This window comes from Podarcis filfolensis, assembly GCF_964270895.1.
Source record: "Podarcis filfolensis genome assembly, chromosome: 16".
Taxonomy (NCBI): domain Eukaryota; kingdom Metazoa; phylum Chordata; class Lepidosauria; order Squamata; family Lacertidae; genus Podarcis; species Podarcis filfolensis.
The window spans coordinates 21,061,970-21,089,372 of NC_139620.1; the positions used below are offsets into that span (position 1 = coordinate 21,061,970).

General features: G+C 46.8%; 1 protein-coding gene across 3 annotated transcripts; it reads right to left on the reverse strand.

The window, feature by feature from the left end:
* Window positions 1-1,525: 1,525 nt before the first annotated feature.
* On the reverse strand, window positions 1,526-27,040 carry PLBD2 (phospholipase B domain containing 2). 3 transcript variants are annotated; one of them, XR_014542418.1, is made up of 13 exons: window positions 26,605-27,040; window positions 24,285-24,378; window positions 23,271-23,429; window positions 21,869-21,969; window positions 17,591-17,805; window positions 15,945-16,039; window positions 14,072-14,232; window positions 13,079-13,174; window positions 11,832-11,903; window positions 9,766-9,918; window positions 7,513-7,675; window positions 4,505-5,445; window positions 1,526-4,336 (listed from the first exon to the last, which is right to left on the reverse strand). XR_014542418.1 is itself a non-coding variant. In XM_083590273.1 (12 exons), exons 1-12 carry the CDS (start codon window positions 26,817-26,819, stop codon window positions 5,278-5,280), a joined length of 1,692 nt encoding a protein of 563 aa, XP_083446399.1. In that variant the 5' UTR covers window positions 26,820-26,938; the 3' UTR covers window positions 1,526-5,277. The 3 variants fall into 3 exon arrangements, 1 of the variants encoding a protein (XP_083446399.1); XR_014542419.1 differs by having other exon boundaries at window positions 1,526-3,163; window positions 3,555-5,445; window positions 26,605-26,938; XM_083590273.1 differs by having other exon boundaries at window positions 1,526-5,445; window positions 26,605-26,938.
* Between the last annotated feature and the right edge of the window lie 363 nt (window positions 27,041-27,403).

The window sequence follows — 27,403 nt, forward strand, 5'->3', positions numbered from 1 at the left end:
GCTACCTCCTAGCTTCTTTCCACAATGACTTCTGGCTTCCTCTTGTCTTGCCCTCATGTACCTTTCAACCCTAACTTTTGGCTTGCCTTTCAGCTTGCTCTGCAGTCTTTTTAGAAAGCCAATTCAGGTGGCTTCTAGACAGGCAACGATGTTCAGCTGTGCGGATCTTTTACTTCTCTTTCTTTCAACGATTTATATCTTACAGGATTTATTATTTGAACTGTTATTCTCTGGGAGTGCTGTTCTATAACAGCTGATGTAGTTTTAACCAGTAAACCACCTTGGAGAACTTATTATCCAATAAGGTGGCATGTAATTATTACATGCCGATCCCTAGCAACAGATTATCTCCATAAAGCAGGCATGTCCAAAGTCCGTTTCAGGGGCCTAATCCGGCCTACCGGTCAGTTTAATCCGGCCCCTGTGGTGGTTCATTTCCTGAGGTAAAAATCCTTTTAAAAAGCTCAACAACTTCAATCCTAAAAAAAGATTAACAACTTTGGTTGGCCCTCACAGCCCTTCACTTCATCAAATCTGGTCCTCTTTGAAAAAAATTTGGACAGCAATAATCCAAAGAGATTGGGAGGGTGCGCATGGCTCTCGCTGCCCTGGAATTCTTCGCAGCACCACTTCAGCCTTTCCAACTTCTAAACATTCTCCTAGGAAACCAGGACTGAAGTCAGTTCCCCAGTCAGCGTCAGGCAGCCGAGGAACCAACCCCCACGGCTGGTTGTCACGAATAGACAAGGAAAAGTTATTACCAACTGCTTTTTATTCAATATTCACAGAGGCTTGGGAATGCAGCGTTTTGGAATAATGGTGTTGCCCTGAGTGAGTCTCCACCCCCTCCCTCTCTCCTCTTCATGTGTCATCACTATGCTTGCTGAAAAGTGCCCTCTGCCTCTGAGCCGTCTGCTCTCCTACTTTTAATGTCCGCCGGGTTCAGGGAGAGATGAGGTCTGGAGTGTTTTCTAAAGACACTTGAGTCCGTCAGCTGTCCCCCCCCCCCCCGGTGCTGCTCCTTCCTCCTCTCCTGTTATTTCCCAGCTTTTCCTCTCATCTGCCTCTGAGCTGTGATCTCCCTTAAACCTGTTGTGATTCTAAATTGTCGTCTTCTCTGGAAGGGTCAGGCTGGGGAGGCGGTCTCCACCATTTCTCCTCTGTTCAGTCCCTGACAGTCAGGGTCGTATTGATGGGACGATGAAACAATACTACGAGATCCCAGCTCATGGAAACAAAAAGCTCTGATCCTGAGAATCTTACAACTGCACAGCCAACTTCCTCTAGATTGGTACACCTGTTTCTGCCAGCATAACCTGAGATGACACTGGCCTTAAGGTGTGTGAGTGACAGAAACAGGTAAAATGTGTACGCAAAATAGGGAAACAAGCGTGTGTGGGAGAGAGAAGTGTGTGTGCATGTGTGTGTGATAGAGGGGATGTGACTGTATACACCTAACTGGTGATTTCAAACAATTCCCGCCTTGTTTCCTCTGGGAAAATATCAAAGACCTTGAAGCAGAACATGGGATGTCAAGTTAGTGTTGATATTTATTAAAACCAAAAATAAATCATAACAATAACTTTTGATCATACAAGGCAAGACTGAATTCCCTTCATATAGCTGGCCAATACACTCATATACCCTGATCCACAGGGACAGAGTTTATGCTACCAACAGACTAATTCATATCCTTTTTGGCTCAAGTATAAGGAAAAAAGGAGGAAAGACGTCCCTTGCAACTCCTAAGCATTGAAGGCAAATTGCTTTTTCGGGTTTTCCTTTGCGTTTTTCATGCTTGTAATTAGAATATAAAGCCCACATTGGCTCAAGCAGGGGGTGGGCAAGCTTTGTTTAAATAGACACCCCTCCCCCCTTTCTAAACCACCAACTGGAGACTAGTGCAAAAGACAGAGACTGGGGAAAAATAAATTTGAGCCCTGGAAGTTTTTTGGGAGCATCCACACAGAACTGAGCTTACAGTCCTTCCACACAAAAACTCCTGGTTGCTCCAAGCTTTCTTCAACTGAGCAATATATTTAAGGGGAGGAAGGAGTTGTTTGGTTGTTGCTATGGCTAAGCAACTGGAGAGGTGGAAATCCCTCAGTAGTTCCAGATCCACTTTCTTCTGCTCATCCTTGAGCTGGAACAAGTAAGCTCTACGTCAGCACTTTCTGCTCCCATGTTGCACTGTGCGCTGAAAAGCCTGCCCCCCCCCCCCGATGCCCGTGCATAGAAAATACCAACTCTGTGCTTTATACGTAGGGAGGTCTCTGTACCCATAGACTGCATTCACACAACGGGGGATTCTATTTTTCTGACATTCCCCTAAATGTTAATTCCTGCATTATTGTTCAGCTTCCACATGACATAAAAAGCACTTCCGGAGTGGTTTATACCATTTCCCCAACATTCCCATAACTGACAATTTCCATGTTATACCTTGAGCTTTCACATGACCTAGAAGCCACTTCCTAGAATATATAGCACAAGTTTTCTTCCAGGGGAGAAAAAGAAATCCATCTGCAGATTAACATGAAAACGAGCTCCAAACTTGTGCTGTATTTCACTACAGTTCTGAAAGCTCAAATATAATGCAGAAATTAACAGGGAAGTGTCTGGAAAACGGAACCCAAACTGCAGTGTGAATGCAGCCAGTTGGAAACAGCCAAGAGGCAGATTATCTATCAGAATGCCTGTTAATCGCCTACAGATATTTGGGTTGCGGGGGGAATTTGTGGCTACTCGATGATGATAGGAAAGGCACTTTGCGCATGCTCGGCAGAATTTGCTTCAATTCTGTAACAAGGTTGAGACACGTGTGCCTCTCTGGAAGTCGCTGGGAGCGCCAGCCAGCATGGACAATGGGCAGGGTTGATAGGGAGCTGCAAATCAACAAGATCTTGGAGGATCCCTGCTCTGCAACGAAGTCCAAGGATTTGATAGAGGAAGCAGAGTCAAGGCAACAGAAGCAAAACAAACCGTTAGCAAACGCTTCCAAGCAAACGTCATGCCAAGGGGTTGCTTTTAAGGCAGGCAGCCAACTACCTCGCTTTCATACATGCACGTAAACGCAGGAGAGAAATAGCAATATGAAGAAGGGCAGGATCTCATCATTGCAACGGCCTATGCAGCTGAGATCTACAGCAAGAAGCAAGCAGCTCTTTCCATACAAAGGGCTGTATTCCCTCCCAGGAAATCTTCCGGGGGCCAGATGCCAGTGTTGGGTGGGGCCAGAGACAAGAGTGGGCAGGGCACAGAGTGTAGATTTTGCCCCTGGACAGTGGGCTAGTTTCTACATGCTCTCAGATATACCCCTCTGTATCCAGGCAAACAAAAAAGGGGTATTATCAGACACTAAGGGCACATTCTGGCCAGGCAAAAACACAAAAGGAGGGCTGGTGAGGGGTGTGTCCTTGGGACAGCTTAGGGGACACAAGGAGAGGTCCAGGGGCTACATTCAGGGCCCCCGTGGTGGCCTGAGGTTCTCCACCCTGACTTTCAACCATATGTATGTACACACAACAATCAGAGAGAAATGGCAATACGAAAACTGAGAAGTCGTTTTGCTCACCATGGGAGAGAGATACTTAGCCTGGGAAAAGCATCCATATAAATAGGTAACAGACTATATAAATAGGAAATGGCTTAGATTTTCCCCAGGTCTTCCCAGAACGGTCCTGGGAATCCGAGCCTCTTGTGCGTGTGCCAGGGATCACAGGATAAATGGCTTTGTTCTGAATCACACCATTGGTCCATCTATCTCAGTACTGTCTATGCTGACTGGAAACAACTATTCATGGGTTTAGATGGAGGCTTTTCCTAGTCCTACTTGGGAGATGCCAGGAAGTGAACCTGAGGCCTTCTGCACACAAAACACATGCTTCATCCATGTCCCCTTCCTGTTGTAGGAACACAGGAAATGGCATTACACTGAGTCACACCATTGCTCCATGTAGCTCAGTATTGTCTGCACTGGTTGGCAGCGGCTCTCTAGGGCTTCAGCCTGTTTTCTGCCAGCCCTACCTGGAGAGACCATTGGGGATTGAAGCTGGGCCCTTCTACATGCCAAGCATCTGCTTTACCACTAAGCTACAACCCTTCCCTACTATGTCCATCTCTGCATGGGAGATTTTGGCGTTGTTTGGGAAAGCTATGCTAGTTGGAGTGAGTTAAGTGTGCAGACCTCAGGCACCCACACCTTTGGTATATGACCCGCAAAGGGAGGAAAATCCCCAGGAGTCAGGGCTGCGCATCTTCCCTCTACAAAGCCCATGAGCTCAAGACTCACATCCGAGCATAACAACATCAGCAGCTGCAACCAGCAAGAGCAGCTCTGTAGGAGCTCAAGAGGTTTGAGCAGGCCGGAGAGAGGTTTGAAGTCTTGAACCTTGCAGGGAGACGGGTTGGAGTTTTTAGCTCAGGAAGCAGGAAGCAGCAGCTTGGGTAAGGCAGAACAAATCTTCCTCTCTCGCCTAGGTAAGGGGAGGGAAAATGGGGAAGCTCCCTCCCTATTATTTTACCCACACACTCAAGTCCTGGGCTGCGGTGTATCTAAAACGAGCTAAATATTCTGTAGCATGGAGAACAGAATCTTGCAACCAGCGCTGGTTATGATACAAGCCGTTTCACCTTAATCCGCGCAGCTGATGCTGCAATTTTGAGTAATTTTTGAAAGTTCTTATAGAAATAGCAAGGAATTATGCATGGCGTAATTAATGGAGGGGTAGGAGATGGAAGAATGCCCCCCTTTTACTTTTTGAGAAACCCCCTTAACTCTTGTTTTTTGGCTGTTCGAGGGGGAAGTGTGATTTGGCTAAAACTGGGGGGGGGGGGAGTACAGTTCAGCAGGTGAGGCTTGTGGATTTCACACACCCCTCCTGCTTCTCCCCCCACCCCCAATAATTCACTTTACTCCTGAGCACCAGCAATCTTAATTCAGCCACCATCTGGCTTAATGTGCTGGAAGCAGGCGTTTGGCTGGACTCTTTCAAGGCTTATTGTTGCGTCCATAAGGACTAGAAACTTTGAAAAGCAAACAAGCAAACAAGCAAACTAACAGAAAGTTGGGATTTGCAGGCAGCCAAATCCAGCGCTCCCCCCCTCCCAGTGTCTCCGTGGAATCGAATAACCCCGATTGTATCCATCATTATCAAGCACCTTTGCCCTTTCGAGAATAAAAAGCGGCACGCTCACCCACAAAGCCCCACAGCACCAGCTGGGGTCTTGTCGAGCATGATGGGAAAAGTTTGAGACACACACAGAGCCCGTGAGGCATCAGCCCCAGCGGACCTGGATGGGCGAGAATTTCCAGAGGTCAGGATGGCCCATATGTATCAGATTGCGATAGGGAGAGGTGGTCCATTGGAAAGGAGGTAGGTTGTCCCAGGTTGGCCCGCTGGTCGCAATGAAACTGTAGTTCTTGGCCATCTCAAAGGAAGTGACCTGGCAAAAGGAAGAAGGTGAGGTAGAGTCACGGACGCAATGACCTGTGCTAGCGTTTTCCAAAATTGCTGCGTCTGACCACTTGAAAACGAAATCTGACAGGATGGTTCCTCAGATGAAGGAGAAGGATTCTGTCTATGTTTTGATACAATCCGACGCCATCTTGAATCAAAATGGCGGACCTGAACCTTTCAGAACTCTACTGATTTTAACCAAAGTGTACATGATGGCTCCTGAAATCAAGGAGCAGCTCTTCGTTTATGATTGGGTATAATTGGATGCCATTTTGAATCAAGATGGTGGCCCGAACCTTTCAAAACTCCCCTGATTTCAACTGCATATGTGAAAACTACCCTGGGTTTTTTGTTGTTTTTTTTCCCTTGGAATTCCGAAGCAACCCTGGGCATTAGACTGCTAGTAAATTATATTTTACATGTGTTTCTACAATTATAGCCTTGTGTGGTGAGGACTAACAGACAGAAAATGACAGAAAATCAGGATTCATGGTTTATTCTTATTGTGAACATGAGCAGACATTATTTTTTCCGTCCTGTTACATTTGCAATGGAAATATCTATCAAAGAATAGCTGTTTAAAACTGGCTCCCCTGCAATTACCTTGGGGTGCCCTCAATCCATTTGGCCCTAACTATCACACTTTAACCTCAGTTGTCTTAGCAACTGAGCCTTCAGTGGGGACTGTTGACATTCTTTTCCCATCTGTGTTTCTGGAACATCTCAGGGAGATGCTCAGCTTCACCCTGGTGTTAACTCAAAACACAGACATAGCAAAACATCCCGAAAGACCAGTTGTGCCAATTTCAGGGTCAGATAGGGAAGGAATGCAGCGTAGGAGTCATAAAAATGCAGGCACACAAAATCAAGCCCAATATATTTTATCCGAGGGCCCTTCCGGCGGTTCCCACATTTTGCAAAGTGAAGTTATAGGGAACCAGGCAGAGGCCTTCTCAGTAGTGGCGCCCGCCCTGTGGAATGCCCTCCCATCAGATGTCAAGGAAATAAACAGCTATCTGACATTTAGAAAACATGTGAAGGCAGCCCTGTATTGGGAAGTTTTTAATGTTTGATGTTTTATTATGTTTTTATATGTGTTGGAAGCCACCTAGGATACATGCCCAGGGTATAAATAATAAAAATATTGTTTGTTTGTTTATCAATCAATCAATCAATCAATCAATATCATCATCAAGGTTAAATTACCAGCCGGTATGCAGGCTGTGACCCTACCTGCTTGCGGACTGTCTCACCAGAGTGGTGCATGCTCGGGTTATCTCCTGCTTGGACTACCACAATGCGCTCTACGTGGGGCTGCCTTTGAAGGTGACCCAGGAACTGCAACTAATCCAGAATGCGGCAGCTAGACTGGTGACTGGGAGTGGCCGCCAAGACCATATAACACCGGTCCTGAAAGACCTACACTGGCTCCCCGTACGTTTCCGAGCACAATTCAAAGTGTTGGTCCTGACCTTTAAAGCCCTAAATGGCCTCAGCCCAGCATAGCTGAAGGAGCATCCCCACCCCCATCGTTCTGCCTGGACACTGAAATCCAGCTCTGAGGGCCTTCTGGCGGTTCCCTCACTGTGAGAAGTGAGGTTACAGGGAACCAGGCAGAGGGCCTTCTCGGCAGTGGCGCCCGCCCTGTGGATGTCAAGGAAATAAACAACTATCTGACTTTTAGAAAACATCTGAAGGCAGCCCTGTTTAGGGAAGGTTTTTAATGTTTGATGTTTTATCGTATTTTTAATATTCTGTTGTGGGCCGCCCAGAGTGGCTGGGGAAACCCAGCCAGATGGGTGGGGTATAAATAATACAGTACTTTATTATTATTATTATTATTATTATTATTATTATTATTATTATTATTAATTATTGTTTGACAATAATTCAATCAATATCACCATCATCAAGGTTAAGTGTAATTAATATTGGAACATGATTAAAATAAAAAATTTCTATGTCAACTGTGAGAAGAGGATGCTTGACTAGATGGGACCATCGGCCTGATCCAACAGGCTCTTTTAATATTATGATATTCATTACCCCATACCTTCATATCAGTGCCTCCGTGTGGCCTCTGATGCAGGGCCCCAAAGGGGTAGGTGCCATTAGCAGGGTTCAGGTCTGAGCGGGCGGCAATTGCGTTTTCGCCATTCTGTGGCGGATCACAGCCTTGGCACCGGGACAGTGGGTCCTTTGGGAAGTTGTTGTACCTGCACGGAGAGCACAGGGAGGATGTGAATGGGGACAGGGCAGTCAGGGCTTCAAGCGAAGGCATAGTGGGAGATGCAGAAATGCAAGGGCTCACTGTGATGGTCCTCTTTGCTACTCACTCAAAACGTTGGCCACTATGTTGGTCCATATACACACATAGAGCTCCAAAGGAGATGGAGCAGGTGGAATTATACCAAATTCATTGGGATCAGCCTACGGCCTGGATGGTTTTGGAAGATACTTAACTTGCAAAACACAGTGCAAAACACAAAAGGTTTTCGGCCCACTGAAACGCAACCTTTTGCTTTTAATTGGAAATGCAAGCCATCTTGTAAAGAAGGGTGACCATCTATATACCACTGGCATGAAGCAGGAACCCTGTGCAAGAAAAGGAAAGGAGTACCCAGCCTCTGCTTGATTGTATTGCTTGTTCTCATCATCTCCTTCAGTTGACAGAGCAAGGAGTCGTCGTCAATTATCCTGGCGTTCCAGCAAAAAAATGAGAGGACTGCTGCTGCTCTGAACATTTCCTGGAGCTGCACTCTTCCACATTCTTGCTCTGCCACTGGATGAGCTTCTGGGTGAAAACCCCCGTCTTTGTCGGGGGGAAACACTTGTGTGGACTGGGAAGAGGAAACTAAGGAGCTGCTACAGCAGAGAGACCCAGCATGAATCCGTATACGGGCTAGTATAATATTGGGAGAGCATTATTTTTTTGGCATCTGAGCCAAAGGAGGTAGGGGTTGGTGGATTGGTCAATTTCCACTCTGTGTCAGTTTCACATGCACTCCATCACAGGCCCCTCTGATCCCATTTCCCCCAATTTAAAAAGGCAGAAAAATGCATGCGAAATTTGAATTTGAATATATGACCTTTGCCCCAAAGGCAAAGGGCTGTAGCTCAGTGACAGAGCACCTGCTTTGCATGCGAAAGGTCCTGAGTTCAATCCCTGGTATTGTCAGCTATAGCTGGGAATGTCCTTTTGTCCAAAACCCTGGAGAGCCTGGTCTGCTGGTCAGTGCAGAGAATACTGAGCTAGAGAGAGCAATGGTCTGACTCATACAGTGGTACCTCGGGTTAAGAACTTTGCTTCAGGATGAGAACAGAAATCGTGTTCCGGCAGCACGGCAGCAGCAGAAGGCCCCATTAGCTAAAGTGGCGCTTCAGGTTAAGAACAGTTTCAGGTTAAGAACGGACCTCCGGAACGAATTAAGTACTTAACCCGAGGTACCACTGTATAAGGCAGTTTCCTGTGGCTCCTAAAGCATTCATTTTGAATGCATTTTAAATACACATTCCTTCATGTTTTCAATGCCTTTTGCCTCTTCTAAAATATACATGTGTGTCTGCTTTTTCCTGATATATGCACTTAAAAAAACAACAGCCTGAAACTGCACTGGAGTAACTCGGAGCGGGGCTTTTAGTGCGGCTGCCCCTGTTCTGTGGAATAGTATTCCTGTCACAATACTACCCCACAATCTGCACTTTCGGAAAATAGTTGGTTTCTTCTTCTTCTTCCGACAGGCTTTCCCAGCTGGATAAATGGGCCTTTACCACGAAGGTTCACTTGTTGTGGTTTTAGTCTTGTTTTAAATGTATCTGTTATTTTCATGTGTTTTTGTTTTCAATTAGCTTATATGAAAATTGTGTTGAGATGGTGGTATAGAAGGCGATTAATAAATTTAAGTGTAACAGCAACAGCAATAATAACAACAGCAATAACAGTAACAATGGCAATAATGATATAATAATAATAATAATAATAATAATAATAGAAGGATTTGGGCAATCCAACCAATGGTTGTGACGTTATCTGCAAATAAGCCTGGGACTGACAAATTAAATGGATTCACTTTACAGTGAAAAGATCTTCTCCATCCCAACACAGGACAGTGTTTCACACGAGCCGGTGAACACCCAATCCAATTTCTAAGTCAACGTTTTCTCCAATTCATGCCTTGCTCCAAAAAACATGCTGTCCAGCTTGCAACCCAACCCCCATTTCAACAGCAAGGAGACAGCCGTGTAGTATCTATTATTTGTTCATGCAACTCCCAGCCTGCAGGGGGCAGCACGGCTGGCGTCTTACCTCATGAGCTGGATCATCGAGTCCATGTCCCGGACCAGCGTCTGGTTGCGCCGGAAAATCTGGGCTCGGGGGTTCTTCTCATAGGTAAACCAGTCGCCATATTTCTGAACCAGCTGAGGAATGCCGCTGGTGTTGAAGATTTCTTTAAAATACCTGGGTGTGGGAAAAAAGCCATTGAGCAATGTTGGGGGGCTAGAGGGGAGTCTATTCTTTATTTGTTGCATTTACAGCCTGACTTTCCTCCAGGGAGTTCAAGGTGGCACACATAGTTCTCCTCCCCATTTAATCCTCACAACAACCCTGTGAGGTAGGTTAGGCTGAGAGAGAAAGCAACTGGCCCCAGGTCACCCAGTGAGCTTCACGGCCGAGTGGGGACCTGAATTCAGGTTTCTCCAAGTCCTAGTTTGGCACTATAACACATTGGCTGGTGTGGGACTAGATCATGGCTCAATCCAGAGGTTGTCACTTAGCTCCTGAAGGAAGGTTTCTCAGCGGCAGGACAAATTGTAAGGCAAAGCTTTCAGCCAGCATATACTGTATTTTTCGCTCTATAAGATGCACCAGACCACAAGACGCACCTAGTTTTTGGAGGAGGAAAACAAGAAAAAAAATATTCTGAATCTCAGAAGCCAGAACAGCTAGAGGGATCACTGCGCAATGAAAGCAGCAATCCCTCATGCTGTTCTGGCTTCTGGAATAGCCAAGCAGCCTGCATTCGCTCCATAAGACGCACACACATTTCCCCTTACTTTTTAGGAGGGAAAAAGTGAGTCATAGAGCAAAAAACATGGTAGCCCCTTGCTCGTGGGATTTGTACTGGCTGTCAATCAGATACCGGGCCAAGTTAAAGGAGCTGGCACGAATGTAAGAGCCCCCATACAGCTTAGGACCAGGTTACCTGAGAGACTGCCTTATCCCTTACACACCCAGTAGATTGCTGTGGTCTGTGGGAGAGTCTCTGCTGCAATTTCAAAAGATCTCAAAAGTCCACTCTGCAGTAACTTAAAACGGCTCAGGACCTCAATACCTCAAGGACTGCCTCTTTCCATACGAACCTACGTGGACCCTGAGATCATCTTCTGAGGCCCTCCTTTGTGTGCCTCCTCCTCAGGAAGGGTGGCAACACGAGAAGGGGCCTTTTCTGCAGTGGCTCCCCATCTGTGGAATGCTCTCCCCAGGGAAGTTCGTCTGGCACCTTCATTATACATCCTTAGGCAAAAACTTTTTCACCAGGCTTTTGGCTGATTGACATCCAATGCCCTTTTAAAATGTGTTGTGGAAGCGGGGATTTATTGGGTTGTTTTGTTTTTATTATGTATTCTGTGTTTTTTATACTGTGATTTTTGTTGTGAACCGCCCTGAGATCTACAGGTATTTAATAAATTAATAATAATAATAATAACAACAATATAAATAAACAAATCAGAGGAGTAGGGCTTTTAGCGTGGCTGCCCCTGCCTTGTGGAATAAGCCAGGCACCTACTAACTGCACTGTCTTGAAACAACTGAAGACGTTTTTTCCCAACAGGCTTTCTCAGCTTGCTGGATGTGTCTTTTCCATGAGTGCCTGCTTATTAGGGTTTTAGTCTTGTTTTAAAGGCATTTGTCATTTTCGACACAGATGCCTTTTGCCTCCCAAGGGAGGAAGACAGAGATCAGAAAGTGGAAGGAGCCAGGATAGCGAGAGGCAAAGAGAAACATGGTTTTGTATGTATGTATGGTGGTCTTTTATGCACTGTGACGTGCAGTTGATTTTATCAATCGTAGTTTAGCAATTATTTATTGCTAAGAGTTAATTTCTATTTAATTATGATCTGCTGATATTTTGAGAGTTAATTTTATTGTGTGCTATTACATTTTAACAGATTATTGAATATTACTTCATTTGATATAAGTCAATCCATTTTAAAGTTATGTTTCATTATGACTTTCTGTATTCGATCAGATTATGACAAGGTGTGCATTCTTTGTTGTATATTTTGCTGCTATAAACCGTGTTGTGTGTAGCAACAGAGAAAGGCAGCATACTAATTAAAAGTGAAATGAAAATGAAATGAAATCCTTACGGCACATTGTAGCTCGCCCAGTAGCCTTCTTGGTAGAGCAGTTCGGTCTTGTCGTCAAAAACCACCATCCCCCTGGAGAGACCGAAATATTGTTATTTAGAGGTCAGGGGGAAAGTCTCAGTGCTGGGAATATCCTGCAAAGCTCTCATCTCCTCCCAGATGCCGTGGGAAGCTGCCTTATACCAAATCAAATCACTGGTCCATCCAGTCCAGTATTGCCTGCAATGACAGGCAGCGGCCCTCCAGGATTTCAGGCAGAGGGTCTGGCCTATTTGGAGACAAGCCTGGGGATTGACCTAAGGCTGCCTGAATGCAAAGCAAGTGCTAGAACCATTGAGCTACTGCCGAATTAAATAGTTGAATTAAATAGTAAACTGTCTAATAATAGTGAATCAAACAACTGCCCTATCTAGTTCAGTATTGTCTGCCCTGAGGGACGCGGGTGGTCTAAACCACTGGGCCTGCTGATCAGAAGGTCGGCGGTTCGAATCCCTGCAACAGGGTGAGCTCCCGTCTCTCTGTCCCAGCTCCTGCCAACCTAGCAGTTCGAAAGCACGCCAGTGCAAGTAGATAAATAGGTACTGCTCCAGCGGGAAGGTAAACAGCATTTCCATGTGCTCTGGTTTCCATCAAGGTGTCCCGTTGTGGCAGAAGCGGTTTAGTCATGCTGGCCACATGACCCAGAAAGCTGTCTGTGGACAAACACCGGCTCCCTCCAGCAAGTTGAGCGCCTCAACCCCATAGTCGCCTTTGACTGGACTTAACCGTCCTTTACCTGTCTGCCCTGACTGGCAACAGCTCTCCAGGGCTTCAGCCAGGGTTTTCCCCCCTAGCTATACCTGGAATTCAACTAGGGGGCAAAGCAGATGTTCACCCACTGAGCTATACTAAGTCAGACCACTGATTCATCTAGTTCAGTATTGTCTATTGAAAGGCAAGGTTTCAGGCAGCAGATCTGGAGGTCCTGGGAATTGAAACCTTCTGCATTCAAAGCAGAGACTCTGCCACTGAGCTATGGTTTTTCTCCTCCGCTTTGTGACGAAGTGTGGGCTATAAAACCAAAGCAAGACTAATAATAATAATATTATAGTTTCATGGTTCACAGCTACTAGCACTAATCCTAGCTCAGTAAGCCAGGATGCTGGGCTCAGTGTTACATGTGAACCTGGCCGCTATGAAGCAGGTAGAGATGAGGGCGAAGCTGGGCATCCCTGCTTGTCCAACGAGGTACAGTTTGGAGCACTTACGGGATCTGCTCCAGCACCGTAAGGACGCCCTTCTGGAGGCTAGCCTTCCCTGGGACGAAAGATTTGTAATCCACGATCATCCATTGGTTATTGTACCTGTGGCAAAGAAGCAGAACAGGTGAGTGCCAACATGCACAATGCTTTTTGAATTAAGAGTGGTGTGAAAGTGAGCTAGGGGCCCCTGAATCAAACTGCTCCCTCTCAGCCTAATCCACACCTTCTATCTGCAAACAGGGATAACAGCACTAGTCTACCTTGCAGGACTGTTGTAAAGATTTTAAAGATGAAACACGTGTGAGCAAGATTTATCCATCTTACTTCATTTTGCGTAGTCTAACTGGATCTCGGGCAGCAACAAGCTACGCCCACCAGCTTCTTCTCTCTTTTTCTTATAATATTTTTTATTAATTTTCAATTACTATCCAATAGCCTCATTACAACAATTCCAAATTATAATACAATTACTAATATCTATCATTCAAATACTGAATTATATAATTTAGGTGACCCCCCCCCCCGCGTGCTAGAATCGATGGTTTGATGTTTTTCTTTATTTCTGTGTTCCAAAATCTTACTAATTTCAATTACAATCCGGTCAAAATAATAATCCCTTATACAACAACTGCAATATTAATAACTTCTATTTGTGTTGACACATTAAATGATTTATAGAAATACAACACTATATCCTTGTTCTTCCTGTGTGTGGCAGTTATTCTGTCCATGGTGTTTCTTCCTGTCCTTGTAAAATGTTATGTCTATCTTTCCCCCGGTTGTTGCTGTTATCCATCATGCCTTGGGCGGAGCTGATATCCCATTGTTGTTTCAGAAATATCTCCATTTCTCCGTCCCATGCTTCGTTGTTTCGCAACTTTAACAATGCCAGCTTCTACCTGATCCCGTAAAACTGGAGGCGCCATTGGGGATTGAACCCGGGACCTTCTGCATGCAGGACCTGTGCTCTACCTACGGAGCTACGGCTCCTCCACTCACGTGCCGCTGTTGAACTTCTGGAAAATGGCCGCCCACTCCATTCCACTTGTGGCCAGCCGGTTGGCCACGATGTTGCGCAGCCACTCTAAGACGCTCTCCTCGGGCTGGATGAACGTCCACAGGCTGCTGTTGCTGTTACCAATGGTAGTTTCCAGAGATACCTGCAGAGGGAAAAGGCCCTGAGCAAGCCTTGCATCTGGGAACCCCAAGATGTCTGATGGGGGGTTTCCAGATGCAAAATTCAATGGGAGGACACCTGCTTTGCATGTAGAAGGTGCCAGGTTCAACCCTTACGCCAGCCTTTCTCAACCTCTCAACCTCCCCAGATGTTGGACTACAACTCCCATCATCCCTCACCACTAGTCCTGCGAGCTAGGAATTATGGGAGTTGTAGGCCAACAACAACTTGGGACCCAAGACTGAGAAAGGCTGCCCTATAGCATCTCCAAATAAGGCCGAGATAAGACCCTGTCCGAAACCCTGGAGAGCCACTGCCAGTCAATGTGTTGACAATACTGAGCCAAATGAAACAGGGATGCAGAAAGGGGAGGTATGGGGAAGTCGCTGAAAGAAGGTCTAAGGAAAAAAAGGTTAAGAAATTATACGTGTTTATATGTTTGTTTGTTTATGTATTGTGTTGTATTGTCTTTTAATATGTGTTGAAAAACCAATAAAAAATTAAAAAAAAAAAAGACAATACTGAGCCAAATGGACCAATGGATCTGACCCCGTACAATACAGTTTCCTGTGTTCCTATGAGATTATCTGAAGGACTTCAGTGATTTCCAAAAGCACAGAAATAAAGCAATTTGCTTGATGTTTTCCCAAACAGGAGAAATGTTCAAAGGCCATCAAGGCAGCCTCTGTGTCCTTCAAAAGGGCAAATGATAGCTCAGTTGGTTAAAGCATGGCGCTGATAATGCCAGGTTGCAGGTTTGATCCCCGTATGGGGCAGCTGCATATTCCTGCATTGCAGGGGGTCGGACGAAATGATCCTCAGGGTCCCTTCCCACTCTGCAATTCTATGGCTGTCCCAGTAGCACCAATTTGATTCTCGACCTGGGACCGGGAAGTGGGGATTGCGTCCCTGCTTCAATCTCTAACATTGGGCTGGAAAAGACTCCCTGTCTGAAATCCTGGAAAGCTGCTGCCAGTCTGTGTAGACAATACTGAGCTAGATAGACCAAAGGCCTGAATTAATCGATATTTTATATTCCACCTGAATTGTGTTTGGCCTGAGTGCAGAACCTAATAATAATAATAATAATAATAAATTTATTTGTACCCCACCCTTCCCGGTTCAAAAACCAGGCTCAGGGCTGCTAACAACAAATTTAAAACGCTTCATTGTAAAAGCAGCATAAAATACAGTATAAAAACATGAATAACCTTAAAATTCAAAGTTCAGAAATCAATTTAGGGGAAATCCATCTAATAAGCATTAGATAATCCCCAGGGCTAGCTCGCTGAATTAGTCCTACAGGGGCCGGCGAGGAGGCCAGGGGAGAATTAGCTGTGGGGTCTCAGAGCGGGCAATCTTCATAAAAAGGGGAGGGGGAGGGAAGAGAAGGGAAATAAAAGATCAGGCTGAATTCAAATTAAAGGCCAGGCGGAATAGCTCTGTCTTACAGGCCCTGCGGAAGGAGGTTAAATCCTGAAGGGCCCTAGTCTCATGGGACAGAGCATTCCACCAGGTCGGAGTGCAGGACCTACTATTCTGCATGCTACTAGCTATATTTAGCCAAGTCTCTTGAGGTTCGAGTTTGAACCCATCTCGGATGACATCTGCATCAGAGGAAGGTTCTGTATGCTGGCTGTAGGTCAAACAACTCTTTATCTTAGGACAGCAGTGGAAGAGACAGGGGCCACTCACCAAGCCGCTACTCAAGATGTAGAAGTCATCGCCAGAGAAGATGGCGCCCGGGTAGGAGGAGAAAGACTGGACGTACCCGGGGATCAAGCTGTCACCTGGGGAGCCCAATTGCAAGCAGTCGTCAGCGCTTCCATGGCAACAGACACCGCCCCCCACCCCACTCCAGTAAAGACCTTTGATTCTTATAAGAATAAAAGAAAATCATTATAAATTAGTTTGGAGATGGTATTGTTATAAGAATTCTAAGGTCCCAAATAGAAAATAAATGTTCATAAATGTACATGGCAAACACATACATAAGTATATAAACCACGTGTCTGAAATAGTACAGGAGAGCAATCCTGAAGCCAGTTTGACTTCCCCAGTGACCTCAAATATTCCTCTGCAGTACGGGAGGCAAATGGGGAAAACCCCCCTATTGTCTCTTTGCTCACAAATCCTGTCTTAAGGGTGTATTTGTGTATGAATAGGGTGAGCCTGTGACCTGGATTCAGGAACTGAGTATTTACAATCACAAAAGAATGGCCAGGCTGCCCAGGTGGAGCAATCAGTGGCCATTATCAGGTATCCCAACAAACAGGATTTTAGTTGGAGACCGCCTCCTTCTGTGATGTATGTATGATGTTTTGGGGAGTGGTCTAGAGTTACAGGGTGGGCAATTTCAAAAGTCTATTATAAGGGCTTGCACACCATTGTTTGTGCTTTCTCTCCTCCCTCCCTGTGTGTGGTGAGTGGGGACCCTGTTGCAATTGTTTAATAAAGATCAGGCTTATTAGCTGCTTTGATTCTCAATATTCTCTGGTTGGCCTGTTATTTTCTCCTACTTAAGGACTCTATATGGGCTCATGGATACTCCATATGGGCTCATGGATACTCCATAAGGGAAAAGGAACAGTTTTTTCTTTATAACAGTATTTAACACCAGTTGGATTAAATCAAATAAACAAGGAATATTTGGTGTTATGTTGGAGGGGATGCCAGGAAACTGGGAATTATGTTCACATGTGGTGCAGGTGTAAATATGTACAATTTTTTCCGGCAAAGGATGTTAAAGGAGATAACAGAAATCACTGGGTTAAAGCTGGACCGAAAGTCCAGAGGTAGCATTATTATCAATTTACAATGGGGTGGAAGGTTTGCAGACTATGAAGGACTTGCTTACAAATTTATTGACAGCTGCATGAATTATGATAGCTAGGAAGTGATAGGGGCAAGCAGAATATAAAATGGAAGAATGGTATAAAGAGGCGCAGGATATAGCTATTAAATGATAAATTAACATGTGCCATTGAGGTAAGATGGGGAATACGCAGAAGAAATGATTTTGAGGAGATATGGAAGGCGTTTGTAGAATTTGCACTGTTAAAACGGAAAGGGGTCAAACCATCGCAAGAGGTGTTGACATTTTGGGAGGTTGGATAGTTACAATGGAACGGTCTCGGTGGCGGGGTGCACATTTTTATTCTTATTTATTTATGATTATTACTTTGTCAAAATAAAGAAAAAAAGAAAAGACATTTCAAAAGTCTGCTAGATCATCTCTGAACACTGGCCATGCTGATTGGGGCTTATGAGCACTGTAGTTCAACAACATCTGGAGGTCAATGGTCCCTTGCTCCACCCCACATCCTTTTCCTGCTACTCACTGCGGGCTGAAGTCCGGAACGGCAAAGTATACTTCTTGAGGATGCGTAGCATGGACTGGTACATATTCCAGGTGTCGTGGGAGACAAGGAGGTCCTGGTTGCCAGGCAACAGCTTGATGAATGCCGAGCAGGACCCAGAGCCAAGGACCCGGTGGTTTCCAGATTTGTTGAAGGCCGATTCCAGGTCTTCCAAATCGCCCCCCAGCTGGAACAAACTAGCAGAGGCGATTCACATGACGATGATTTTAGTTGTTATTTATTTCACAAAATTTACATGCTGCTTGATTGTAAAAGAAAAAAAAAAGAATAACCTCAATGTGTTTTACAACAAGAATTTAAAAAATCAATTTTTTTAAGAATTCAAGATAATTAAAAGCAACGACAAGCTAAAATCCAGACTAAATCACGTGTCAACGTTCCACACGTCTGCATAGGATGAACTAAACAGGTGCCGAAAATGAACGTGCCTGCCTTATGTCAGTATGCAAGGAGTTCCAAAATATGATGTTGATTATGTATTAGATTTCTTACCTGCCTTTTACCATAAGACCTGAGGGCAGGTTAAATCCTCTTTTAAAGCCATCTAAGTTGGTTGCCACCACTACCTCTTCCAGGAGGGATTATTATTAAGGTGGGGCATCCCACACCCAAACCGTGTATCGTATTTTTTGCTCTATAAGACTCACTTTTTCCCTCCTAAAAAGTAAGGGGAAATGTGTGTGCGTCTTATGGAGCGAATGCAGGCTGCACAGCTATCCCAGAAGCCAGAACAGAAAGAGGGATTGCTGCTTTCACTGTGCAGCGATCCCTCTTGCTGTTCTGGCTTCTGAGATTCAGAATATTTTTTTTCTTGTTTTCCTCCTCCAAAAACTAGGTGCATCTTGTGGTCTGGTGCGTCTTATAGAGCAAAAAATACGGTATTTTAAAACTTAGGCAGGGATCTTAGGAAGGGGAATTTGTTGCTCAACTTTGCTTGTCTCCTGGGAGCTTTACCTGACCTCCACCTCACTCTGCCTCCCAGGAGTTAAAAAAAGCTTTTGCTACTGTGATGGCCTGGGAATCCGATTCAGAGGCTGAACCGGAGGAATCCCAGCCTGCACAGGAGTCCCCGCCTCCAGGGCCGGCTGAACTGGGGCAGGGCCTTGATTCTGAAGCGCCTGCACCTGTGCTGGATCCTCAGGAGCAGGCATCAGGTGAATCCACTCTGGCTCCGGAGGTGGTTGAGGACTCAGTACCTACAGGTGAGTCTCCCCCTGGGCCCAGTAACCCTTCAGCCTCTCCTGAACTGCAGAGGCTCAGGGCAGAGAGGCGAAGGGAACTGGTTTCTCCCAGGAGGAGTGCTCGCCTTAAGGCCAGGAGAGGCGGGTCTCCTGGGGGCCGGGACCGCCCCTGGCCTCAGAGAAGATAAAGGCCAGTCAGCCCGGTCCCAGGTTGCGGGCGCAATGTCGTTAAAGAGCTGTTTCGGCCAGCATCCAGTCCTGTTTCCCCCAGAGTTCCTGTCCTTGCCCGGCTTCGCGCTGTGGACCCCGCTTCGCCCGAGGAGGACTGTCTGCCGACCCTCGACTCAGGTCCTGGACCTCGCCCCACGGTAACCTCCCCCCTGGACCAGCACAGCTACACAGCTGCCCAACCCCACTCTGACCCGGCTGTTGATGCAGACTCGAAATTCCTGGAAACCTTTGCATTTGTGGGGAAAGTTAGAGGAGTTCCCCTCGGGCCCTGTGGCGTCTGCAGCAAGCTTGCCTGCTTATCTTAGGAGAGATAAGCTATGAGCCCAACACACAACCCTCAGCCCAAGAGACTGCAGATCACAAAACTCATCTGGCTCACACCAGGGAGGCAATACTTTTCTACCTCTACAGCCAGAGGCAGTAAATGTCCCTGAATGCTGGTTGCTGGGAACCACAAGCAAGGAGTTGTTGGTGTGTTCATGTCCTGCTTTGGGGCTTTCCCATTGGGGCCTCCGTAAAAAACAGGGTGCTGGAGCAGATGGTCCTTCTGACCTGATGCAGCAGGGGTTTTCTTATATTCTTTTAAGTATTGGGAGGGAACAACAGCACATCAGCCAAGGCATGAAACTCCTGTGTGCTGCAGAGGATCTTGGGAAAAGGGGCTGAAGAGACCTGGATTCTGGAATAGATGGGCCTTTGTTCTCATCCAGCAGGGTACCGTATTTTTCGCTCTATAGGACGCACTTTTCCCCCTCCAAAAATTAAGGGGAAATGTGTGTGCGTCCTATGGACTGAATGCAGGCTCCTTTGCTTCAGCGATAGCAACGCAAAGCCTCCAAAGCGCAGAGGGAGCACTCCCTCCGCACTCCGGAGGCTTCGCATTGCTTTTGCTGAAGCCTGGAGAGCGAGAGGGGCCGGTGCGCACAAACTCCTCTCGCTCTCCAGGCTTCAGGGATAGCCGCCTGAAGCCTCCGGAGCGCAGCGGGAGCTCCCGCTGCGCTCCGGAGGGTTCGGATTCCTTTTGCTAAAGTCGGGAGAGCAAGACTCTCCTGGCTTCAGTAGAGAGGGAGAGATGCGCCGCACCCCTTCAGCGAAGCAGGAGGAGAAATGGAAGGGGCTCCGTTTCTCCTGCCGCTTTGCTGAAGGGCACTGAGCAGAGAGGGGGAGATTTTTTTTCTTGTTCTCCCCCTCTAAAACAAGGTGCGTCCTATGGTCGGGTGCGTCCTATAGAGCGAAAAATACGGTAGTTCTTTTTTGGGAAATAGGCAGTTTCAGCCAGTATGGCCAACGGCCAGGGATGATGGGAGTTGTAGTCCAACAACATCCAAATACAGTGGTACCTTGATTTACGAATTTAATCCGTTCCGGAAGTCCGTTCTTAAACCAAGGCGTGCTTTCTCATAGCAGCGGGACTCAATTTACCAATGGAACACACACAACAGGAAGCGGAACATGTTCTACTTCCAAGGCAAAGTTCACAAACCAAAACACCTACTTCCGGGTTTGCAGCGCTCTTAATCCAAGCTGTTCATAAACTAAGCTGTTCTTAAACCGGTACCACTGTACTGGGAATTGTTAAGTAGGGAGGGATGCAGTTGCACAAATCCTGCTTGCAGGCTTCCCAATGGGGCATCTGGTTGGCCACAGTGAGAACAGGAAGCTAGGTCAGATGGTCATGTTGTGTGGATGCCTGATTATTGTCTTCCAAAGCAACTACTCTATTCTGAACTTAAAAATGGAAAGCGTAATGCTGGTGGTCAACAAAAGAGGTTTAAAGACTGTCTCAAGGCAAATCTAAAAAAATGTAGTATCAACACTGACAACTGGGAAACACTGGCCTGTGAGCGCTCCAGTTGGAGAACAGCCTTTATCAAAGGCATCATGGGCTTTGAAGACACTCAAACTCAGGGTGAAAGGGAGGAATGAGCTAAGAGGAAGGCACACTTGGCAAACCCTCACCATTATTAACTCCCATCCAGAAACCTATGTCTCCACAGTGGAAGGACATGTGGATTCAGAATTGGCCTCCACAGTCACTTACGGACTCACTGTTAAAACCGTGTTCATGGAAGACAATCTTACTTGGCTACGAGTGATCACCAAAGAAGAAGGAAGAGGTCAGATGGGCTACTGACCTGTGTTCCTATGTCTTTGTACCTATGCCTGTATTATTATTATTATTATTACATTTAATTTACCAACCCCTTTCTTAACCCTAGTCTCAAGGAGATTTACATGTCAGATAATTAGAAACAGTTAAAAACCTCAAAAGCAGCAAATACATTTAAAAACAAGACTTAAACCCTAACGAATTATGGTAAAGGCCCCAACAGTTCCTTTCCTTACACTCTAGCTGCTTCTTAATGAGGGATAGCGGCTTAAAATTCATCGTAGCCAATGAAACAAAAAAGAAACACGTCACACATTACACAGGAACAAACTCAAATATTCATCAGCTGCAGTCTCCAGGAAAATCAACTTGTCAAAAAAGTTAGGCTTCCAAATTAGCCAAAAAAAAATTGGTTGTTGCTTTTTAAAAAGCGAAAACTTTTTTTCTCAAAATGGAGTGTAGCCGATGGCTGTAGGACTTTATGTGTGTACTTGTGTCTGTGGTGCGGGTGTGTTGCGTGCAGTTGTTGTGAGCGCATGTGTGCACACTAGTGATATGTCCACGGTGCCCAGGACAGTTTAAATATGGGCCCAAAATGGTTGATGACCCCAGGCTTAAACATCATGTGTCACTGTCAGTCCTGTGCAGAATCCAGGCACCCATGAAATGTCCCCCCTCCTGCATTGTCTCACATGTGCAAAAGAACCACAGACTTACAGAAAGCCAAAGGGTGCGATGGAGAACTTGCCAATCGGGAAGGCCACCCGGCCGTTATAGCCATCCTCAAGGCCCTTCAGCTGCAGCAGGGCCAGGCGTACCTGGGCATTTTGATGGAGAACACACAGGAATCACTCCCAGAGTCAAACCTTAAAAGCAGCCAAGAAACAATCCGAGACGTAGTTTGGTCCTCGGATAAGGAGAAAAGAAAAAGCTAACAGCAATTACGCTGCCATATGGAAGGCAATGAACCCGCCAGCTTGCAGACTGAATATTAATTCATTCAAACAATTGCACAAGATGAAATGAACCAAAATTAGCAACCATTAATGTTCATGTTATAAGGTGTTATATCCCAGTGTCTTGGGACTTGAAGGAGGGACCCTGCAGCTGGATACCATGTACTTTTTAGTGGCTAAGCGACTGGTTCTTCCAGAGGTGGAAGGACCAGATGAGTCCTCAGGTAGCTGGTAGGACCCTTTCTTCTCATGCAGCATACAAAAAAAAAGGGACTTTTGCTCAGAGGTGCAAAGAGCACAATCATTCTGAGTTCTGGGGTTATTTGTGTGGTATGCATGACAAATGAGCTCCACTAGAGCCTTCCCAATGTCCCTTGTACCCACCAGATGTCAAAGAGAAAAATAACCACCTAACTTTTAGAAAACATCTAAAGGCAGCCCTGTTTAGGGAAGCTTTTAATGTTTAATAGGTTATTGTATTTTAGTGTTTTGTTGGAAGCTGCCCAGAGTGGCTGGGAAATCCAGCCAGATGGGCGGGGTATAAATAATAAATTATTATTATTATTATTATTAATCTTTAAACCTAGTTTTAGTGGGTTGGCAACCCTAAAAAGAAGCACTAGGGCCAACTTGCGCATTTGGCAACCTAGCAAGTTACTGTTTGTTAAGAGGCATTTGTGCTCATGATATACAGTAGTTGCACACAATGCTTGTAAAAACACAGCACCACATCTCTTTATTCTATTATATCCTCATAAAAGTTAAGTTGCGTTTTTAAATCCGGCTTGTTGTTTAAAAGTTCACTGCACAGTTGCACCCACAAAGTGGACCTTGAAACCACCACTCAGCCCCCTCTCCTCTTTCCGATTTGTGGTTTTCATCACACAGTGCCTGCTTCTGCAAAATGGTATCACAAACCGACGCACTTTTGCTGGCATGTTTTCGCTTCCCTTTATTGTGGTTTAACCAGGGAATGATGGGAATTGTAGCCCAGTGAGGGGAAACGGGGTGTGTGTGTATCTCCTAACAACTCTCAGCACTCTATAACAAACTACAGTTCCCAGGATGCTTTGGGGGAAGCCGTGCCTGTTTATAAAGTGGAATGATACCGATTTAAAGGTTCGATGGAGGTGGCACCCCAGCCTCAGAACAGAATGCCGCACCTGGTACCAGTATTCAGAATCGTCCGCTGCCTCCATCAGCTGCATCATCCAGGCAAGGTTGGCTTCGATGTATTTCTTCAGCTTCTGGCAATAGTTGGTCTGGTACTTGAATGGCCCACAGTAGCCCACCATCGTGTTCATCCAGTGCATGTAGATGAGCTGCAAAGGCACAAACATTTAAGGCGGCTAAGCTAGATCCAGAGCGAAAGGCGGCTGTAGCTCAGCGGTAGGGCATCTGTTTTGCATGCAGAAGGTCCCCGGTTCAATCCCAATGGCATCCCCAGGTAGGACAGGAATTGTCTGAAACCCTGGAGAGCTGCTGCCAGTCAGTGTAGACAATACAGTGGTACCTTGGGTTAAATACTTAATTCGTTCCGGAGGTCCGTACTTAACTTAAAACTGTTCTTAACCTGAAGCACCACTTTAGCTAATGGGGCCTCCTGCTGCTGCTGCGCCGCCGGAGCACGATTTCTGTTCTCATCCTGAAGCAAAGTTCTTAACCTGAAGCACTATTTCTGGGTTAGTGGAGTCTGTAACCTGAAGCGTATGTAACCTGAAGCTTATGTAACCCGAGGTACCACTGTACTGAACTGGATAGATGAGTGGTATGACTCAGAGTAAGGCAGCTTCCTATGTTTAATTCACCCTCATGGCCAGGATTGGGACCTATAACTTAAGTTAGGTATGTTAATTTCGATATCCTCCTGAGTAAAACCTTCCATATTCGGTGGGAGTTTGGAAGCCCTTCCTGAATCTTTCAAGTTCATTCAGAACAGGCAGGGGGTAGCTCCTTGCTGCTCCAGGTAACATGTAACAATGGCTTTCGGGTCCGGCACTCTGCACGTGTTCAGAGACCACCGCATCTGTATTCACCCTCCATAAGTGCCATCATGGAAGATGAATTTCCAGGTTAATGCTTGCCTCAAATGGTTTTGTCCTGAGAGAGCTGATGGGATAAGGGTCTTCAATAAAGCTGGAAAATGTGGAGGGTGGAGGCCGTACGCCAACACTTACCTGCTGAGACACAGCTGCTTCCGCCAGCCCTGCTGCGTAGGCCTGGAGGCTGTCATTATACTTCTCATTGGTGGTTAGTTCCAGGGAGGCCCATCTGTAAGTGAGACAGAAAGAGAGAGAATAAAAAGTATTGAGAAGACCAGCGAAGGAATCCATCTGTCAAGTTTCCCCTCCTTCCACTACAGCACCCTTCTGCTTGAGTCCTTAAATGAGCTCCCCTGTCACACTTCAAATCAGCTTCAAGCTTCAAGTCCAGGCTTCCTCAACCTCGGCCCTCCAGATGTTTTGAGACTGCAATTCCCATCATCCCTGACCACTGGTCCTGCTAGCTAGGGATCATGGGAGTTGTAGGCCAAAAACATCTGGAGGGCCGAGGCTGAGGAAGCGTATTCTAGTCCTCAGTATGAAGGCTTCCTACCAACTCCATGACCCAGGGTCATCAGCTGTCAAGCTTGCTGAGTGTGGAAAAGTCAAACGCAAACTCAAGACCCATCACGTGAACTTTAGTGTGAAAGACCTTCAGGCCTGGGGGAGCCAAATCCTGCCCTCCAGGAATCTCTAACTGGCCCTTGGGACTGTCCCCAGGTCATACCTTCTTCACAAACACACCTTCTCTCCTCCCTCCCCAGGCTGCATCATCGCTCCCCAGATTTGCTTCACAACCTCCTGAAGTTGTGACCTATTGCAGTCGTTAAGAGTCGTCAACAGGCTCCTCGCAGCTATCTGCCAATCACCCATTCCCACCACCCTTCTGAGTAATACCCCTCCCCACCTTCTCACTATATAGAAGGATCTGGCAACTTCTGTTTCAGTGTATCTGAAGAAGTGTGCATGCACACGAAAGCTCATACCAAGAACTAACTTAGTTGGTCTTTAAGGTGCTACTGGAAGGAAAAAAAAATTTTGTTTTAACCTCCTGGAGTGTTTTGTTTTGCCCGCCTGGCATGTGTCCTTGAAATCTGATCATGCCCCTTGCTTGCCTGAAGAGAGAGGGGGGTGTGTGTGTGCTGTGCCTGCTTTGGACTCCAGCACACGGGTTACAGATGCTTCAGGTTGCATCTGGACGCGCCAAAACCCAGAAGTACCGGAATGGGTACTTCTGGGTTCCGGCAGTCGCGCATGCGCAGAAGCACTGAATCGCAACCTGCGCGTGCACAGACGCGGCGGGTTGTGAACGCGCCTCCCGCACGGATCACGTTCGCAACCCAAGCGTCCACTGTACTGAAATTTAACCAGAATGGTTTGGCACTCAATCCATCTTCCCAGGGAACTCTGGGAATTGGTAGTTCTTCGAGGGGAAGGGAGGGAGATGGGGGGGGGTCCTGACAACTCAGACCTTAGCAAACAACAGTTTTTAAAAATAGCCTGGGATGAACAGTTCCAACTACATATTAAACGGTTTGGTCTTTTTTAAGGGGAAATAGGATCAACTGAAGAAGGGTGAGATGAATTAAGAAAAATGAAATGTGGATCTAGCTAGTGGAGTCAGTTGTGTTGATAAGAGGTTATTTTAAAAAATGAACACTGTAAAGGAAAAATTAGTCCATTATTATATATTATAGGACTGAAGAGTATGTTGAATAGAAAATTCTTAATCCTAATCGTAACACAACTGGCCCTGTATTGAATTGGTGTGGGTGCTTATAGGAACAGTATGTAGTGTCGAATTCGAGGTAATCAATGTGTGCCAGCATACCCAGTAAGAGTTTCTCAGTAGTCCTACTGGTGGTCAGCAGACCGCACTCCTCCCTGCTGTGTCCTGCTTTTGAATAAACGCTGCACATAACTTACTTAAGACTCTGGACTTCATGTTAAGTCCCTTCTGAGTCTTGTGACTGTTTACTTTGAAATGTCGCAATCCGACCCTTTCGCGTCAGTGGCGCCTTCCTGCTCCTTTTACCAAACGCGGCCCTGGATTCCTGCCCCCGAGGGCACCGCTTTTTGCAGCGCAGTGTGGCACGCACGAACTTAAACCCCACTGCCTTCATTTTGCACCTGCATTTTGCAGCCCCCTCCAAGAAAACAAAAACACCCGGTGTTCATTTGAGCTTGCACCCGGTAGAAACGTGCACGAGAATCGGACGCTTGCAATGCGCGTTTACTTGGAAGCAAACCCCACTGCCTTCCTCTGGGTTTGCTCATCACAACACGCGCGCCTTGCAAGGCAGTGCTAGCAGCCTGTTTACTCGCAAGTAAGCCCACCTACGCCCAACGGGGCGTGGTCCCAACAATAAAGGAAACCCGGCTAGGACCGCAGCCTTGCCCCAGGGACCGATTTGACCCGCTGCAGTGGGCGGACACCCGCCGCCTGCCTACCTACCCGGTCTCCCGAATGCCCTCGGTCAGGTTAGCCCAGGCGACGGCCGCGGGGACCCAGCCAGTCACAGTCTCCAGCTGTCCGGAGACGGGATCCAGCACCACGGAGCAGCTGCGGGTCGGTTCCGAGCCGGCGGCGGGGAAGAAGGGAGGCGCCCGGTGGGCCTGCTGCGCGATACCGGGCAGGATCAGGGTCAGCAAGAGCGCAAGTCGCGCCATGGCCAGATCGAGGGACGTCCCCACCGGCCCAGGACGGAGGCGCGTCCAAGTCCCACGTGAACCGCTGATGCAGCCGGAGGAGGAGGAGCGCCGAGGAGAGACGGCCCCTCGCCGCGACCGGCGCGCTGTCCCCGCGACGGCCCCAGGGGGGAGCCCCAGGCTCGCGATGGCGAAGGATCGGAGCGCGCGTCCCTTCGCCCGCCCGCCCGCCTGCCTCCAGTCCCAAGGTGAGTTGAGTGGAAACTTCAGCACTTGGTGAGCTTAAGGTTGTGGCCGCTGAACCTGGGCGTCAAGCCCGCGCAGGAAGCCGCCTTCGTTCTGAGTCAGCTTGGTATTGCCCGCACGGACCGGCAGCGGTTAGTCAAGGTTCCACACCCGGGCGTTTTCCTTAGAGCTTCCTGGAGACTGAACCCGGAGCCCTCTGCGTGCAAAGCAGGTGCTATAACCAGGGCCGGATTTAGGTTTGATGAAGCCCTAAGCTACTGAAGGTAATGGGGCCCTTTATATGTCCAGCTGTTCTTTGTCAACAACAAATTGTCGCCGTTTTTTTTGTGTTGAATATATGCTAGATGGTAATTTATGGA

Bases quoted from the DNA above. Each gene is read 5' to 3' on its own strand.
- PLBD2 (XM_083590273.1), bottom strand. From the start codon at position 26,819: ATGGCGCGACTTGCGCTCTTGCTGACCCTGATCCTGCCCGGTATCGCG. The intron at 14,233-15,944 runs GTGAGTGGCCCC...TTCCCTCTGCAG, and splicing joins ACATCTTGAGTAGCGGCTTG to GTATCTCTGGAAACTACCAT. The intron at 9,919-11,831 runs GTAAGGATTTCA...TCCCACACCCAG, and splicing joins TGGGCGAGCTACAATGTGCC to GTATTTTAAAGAAATCTTCA.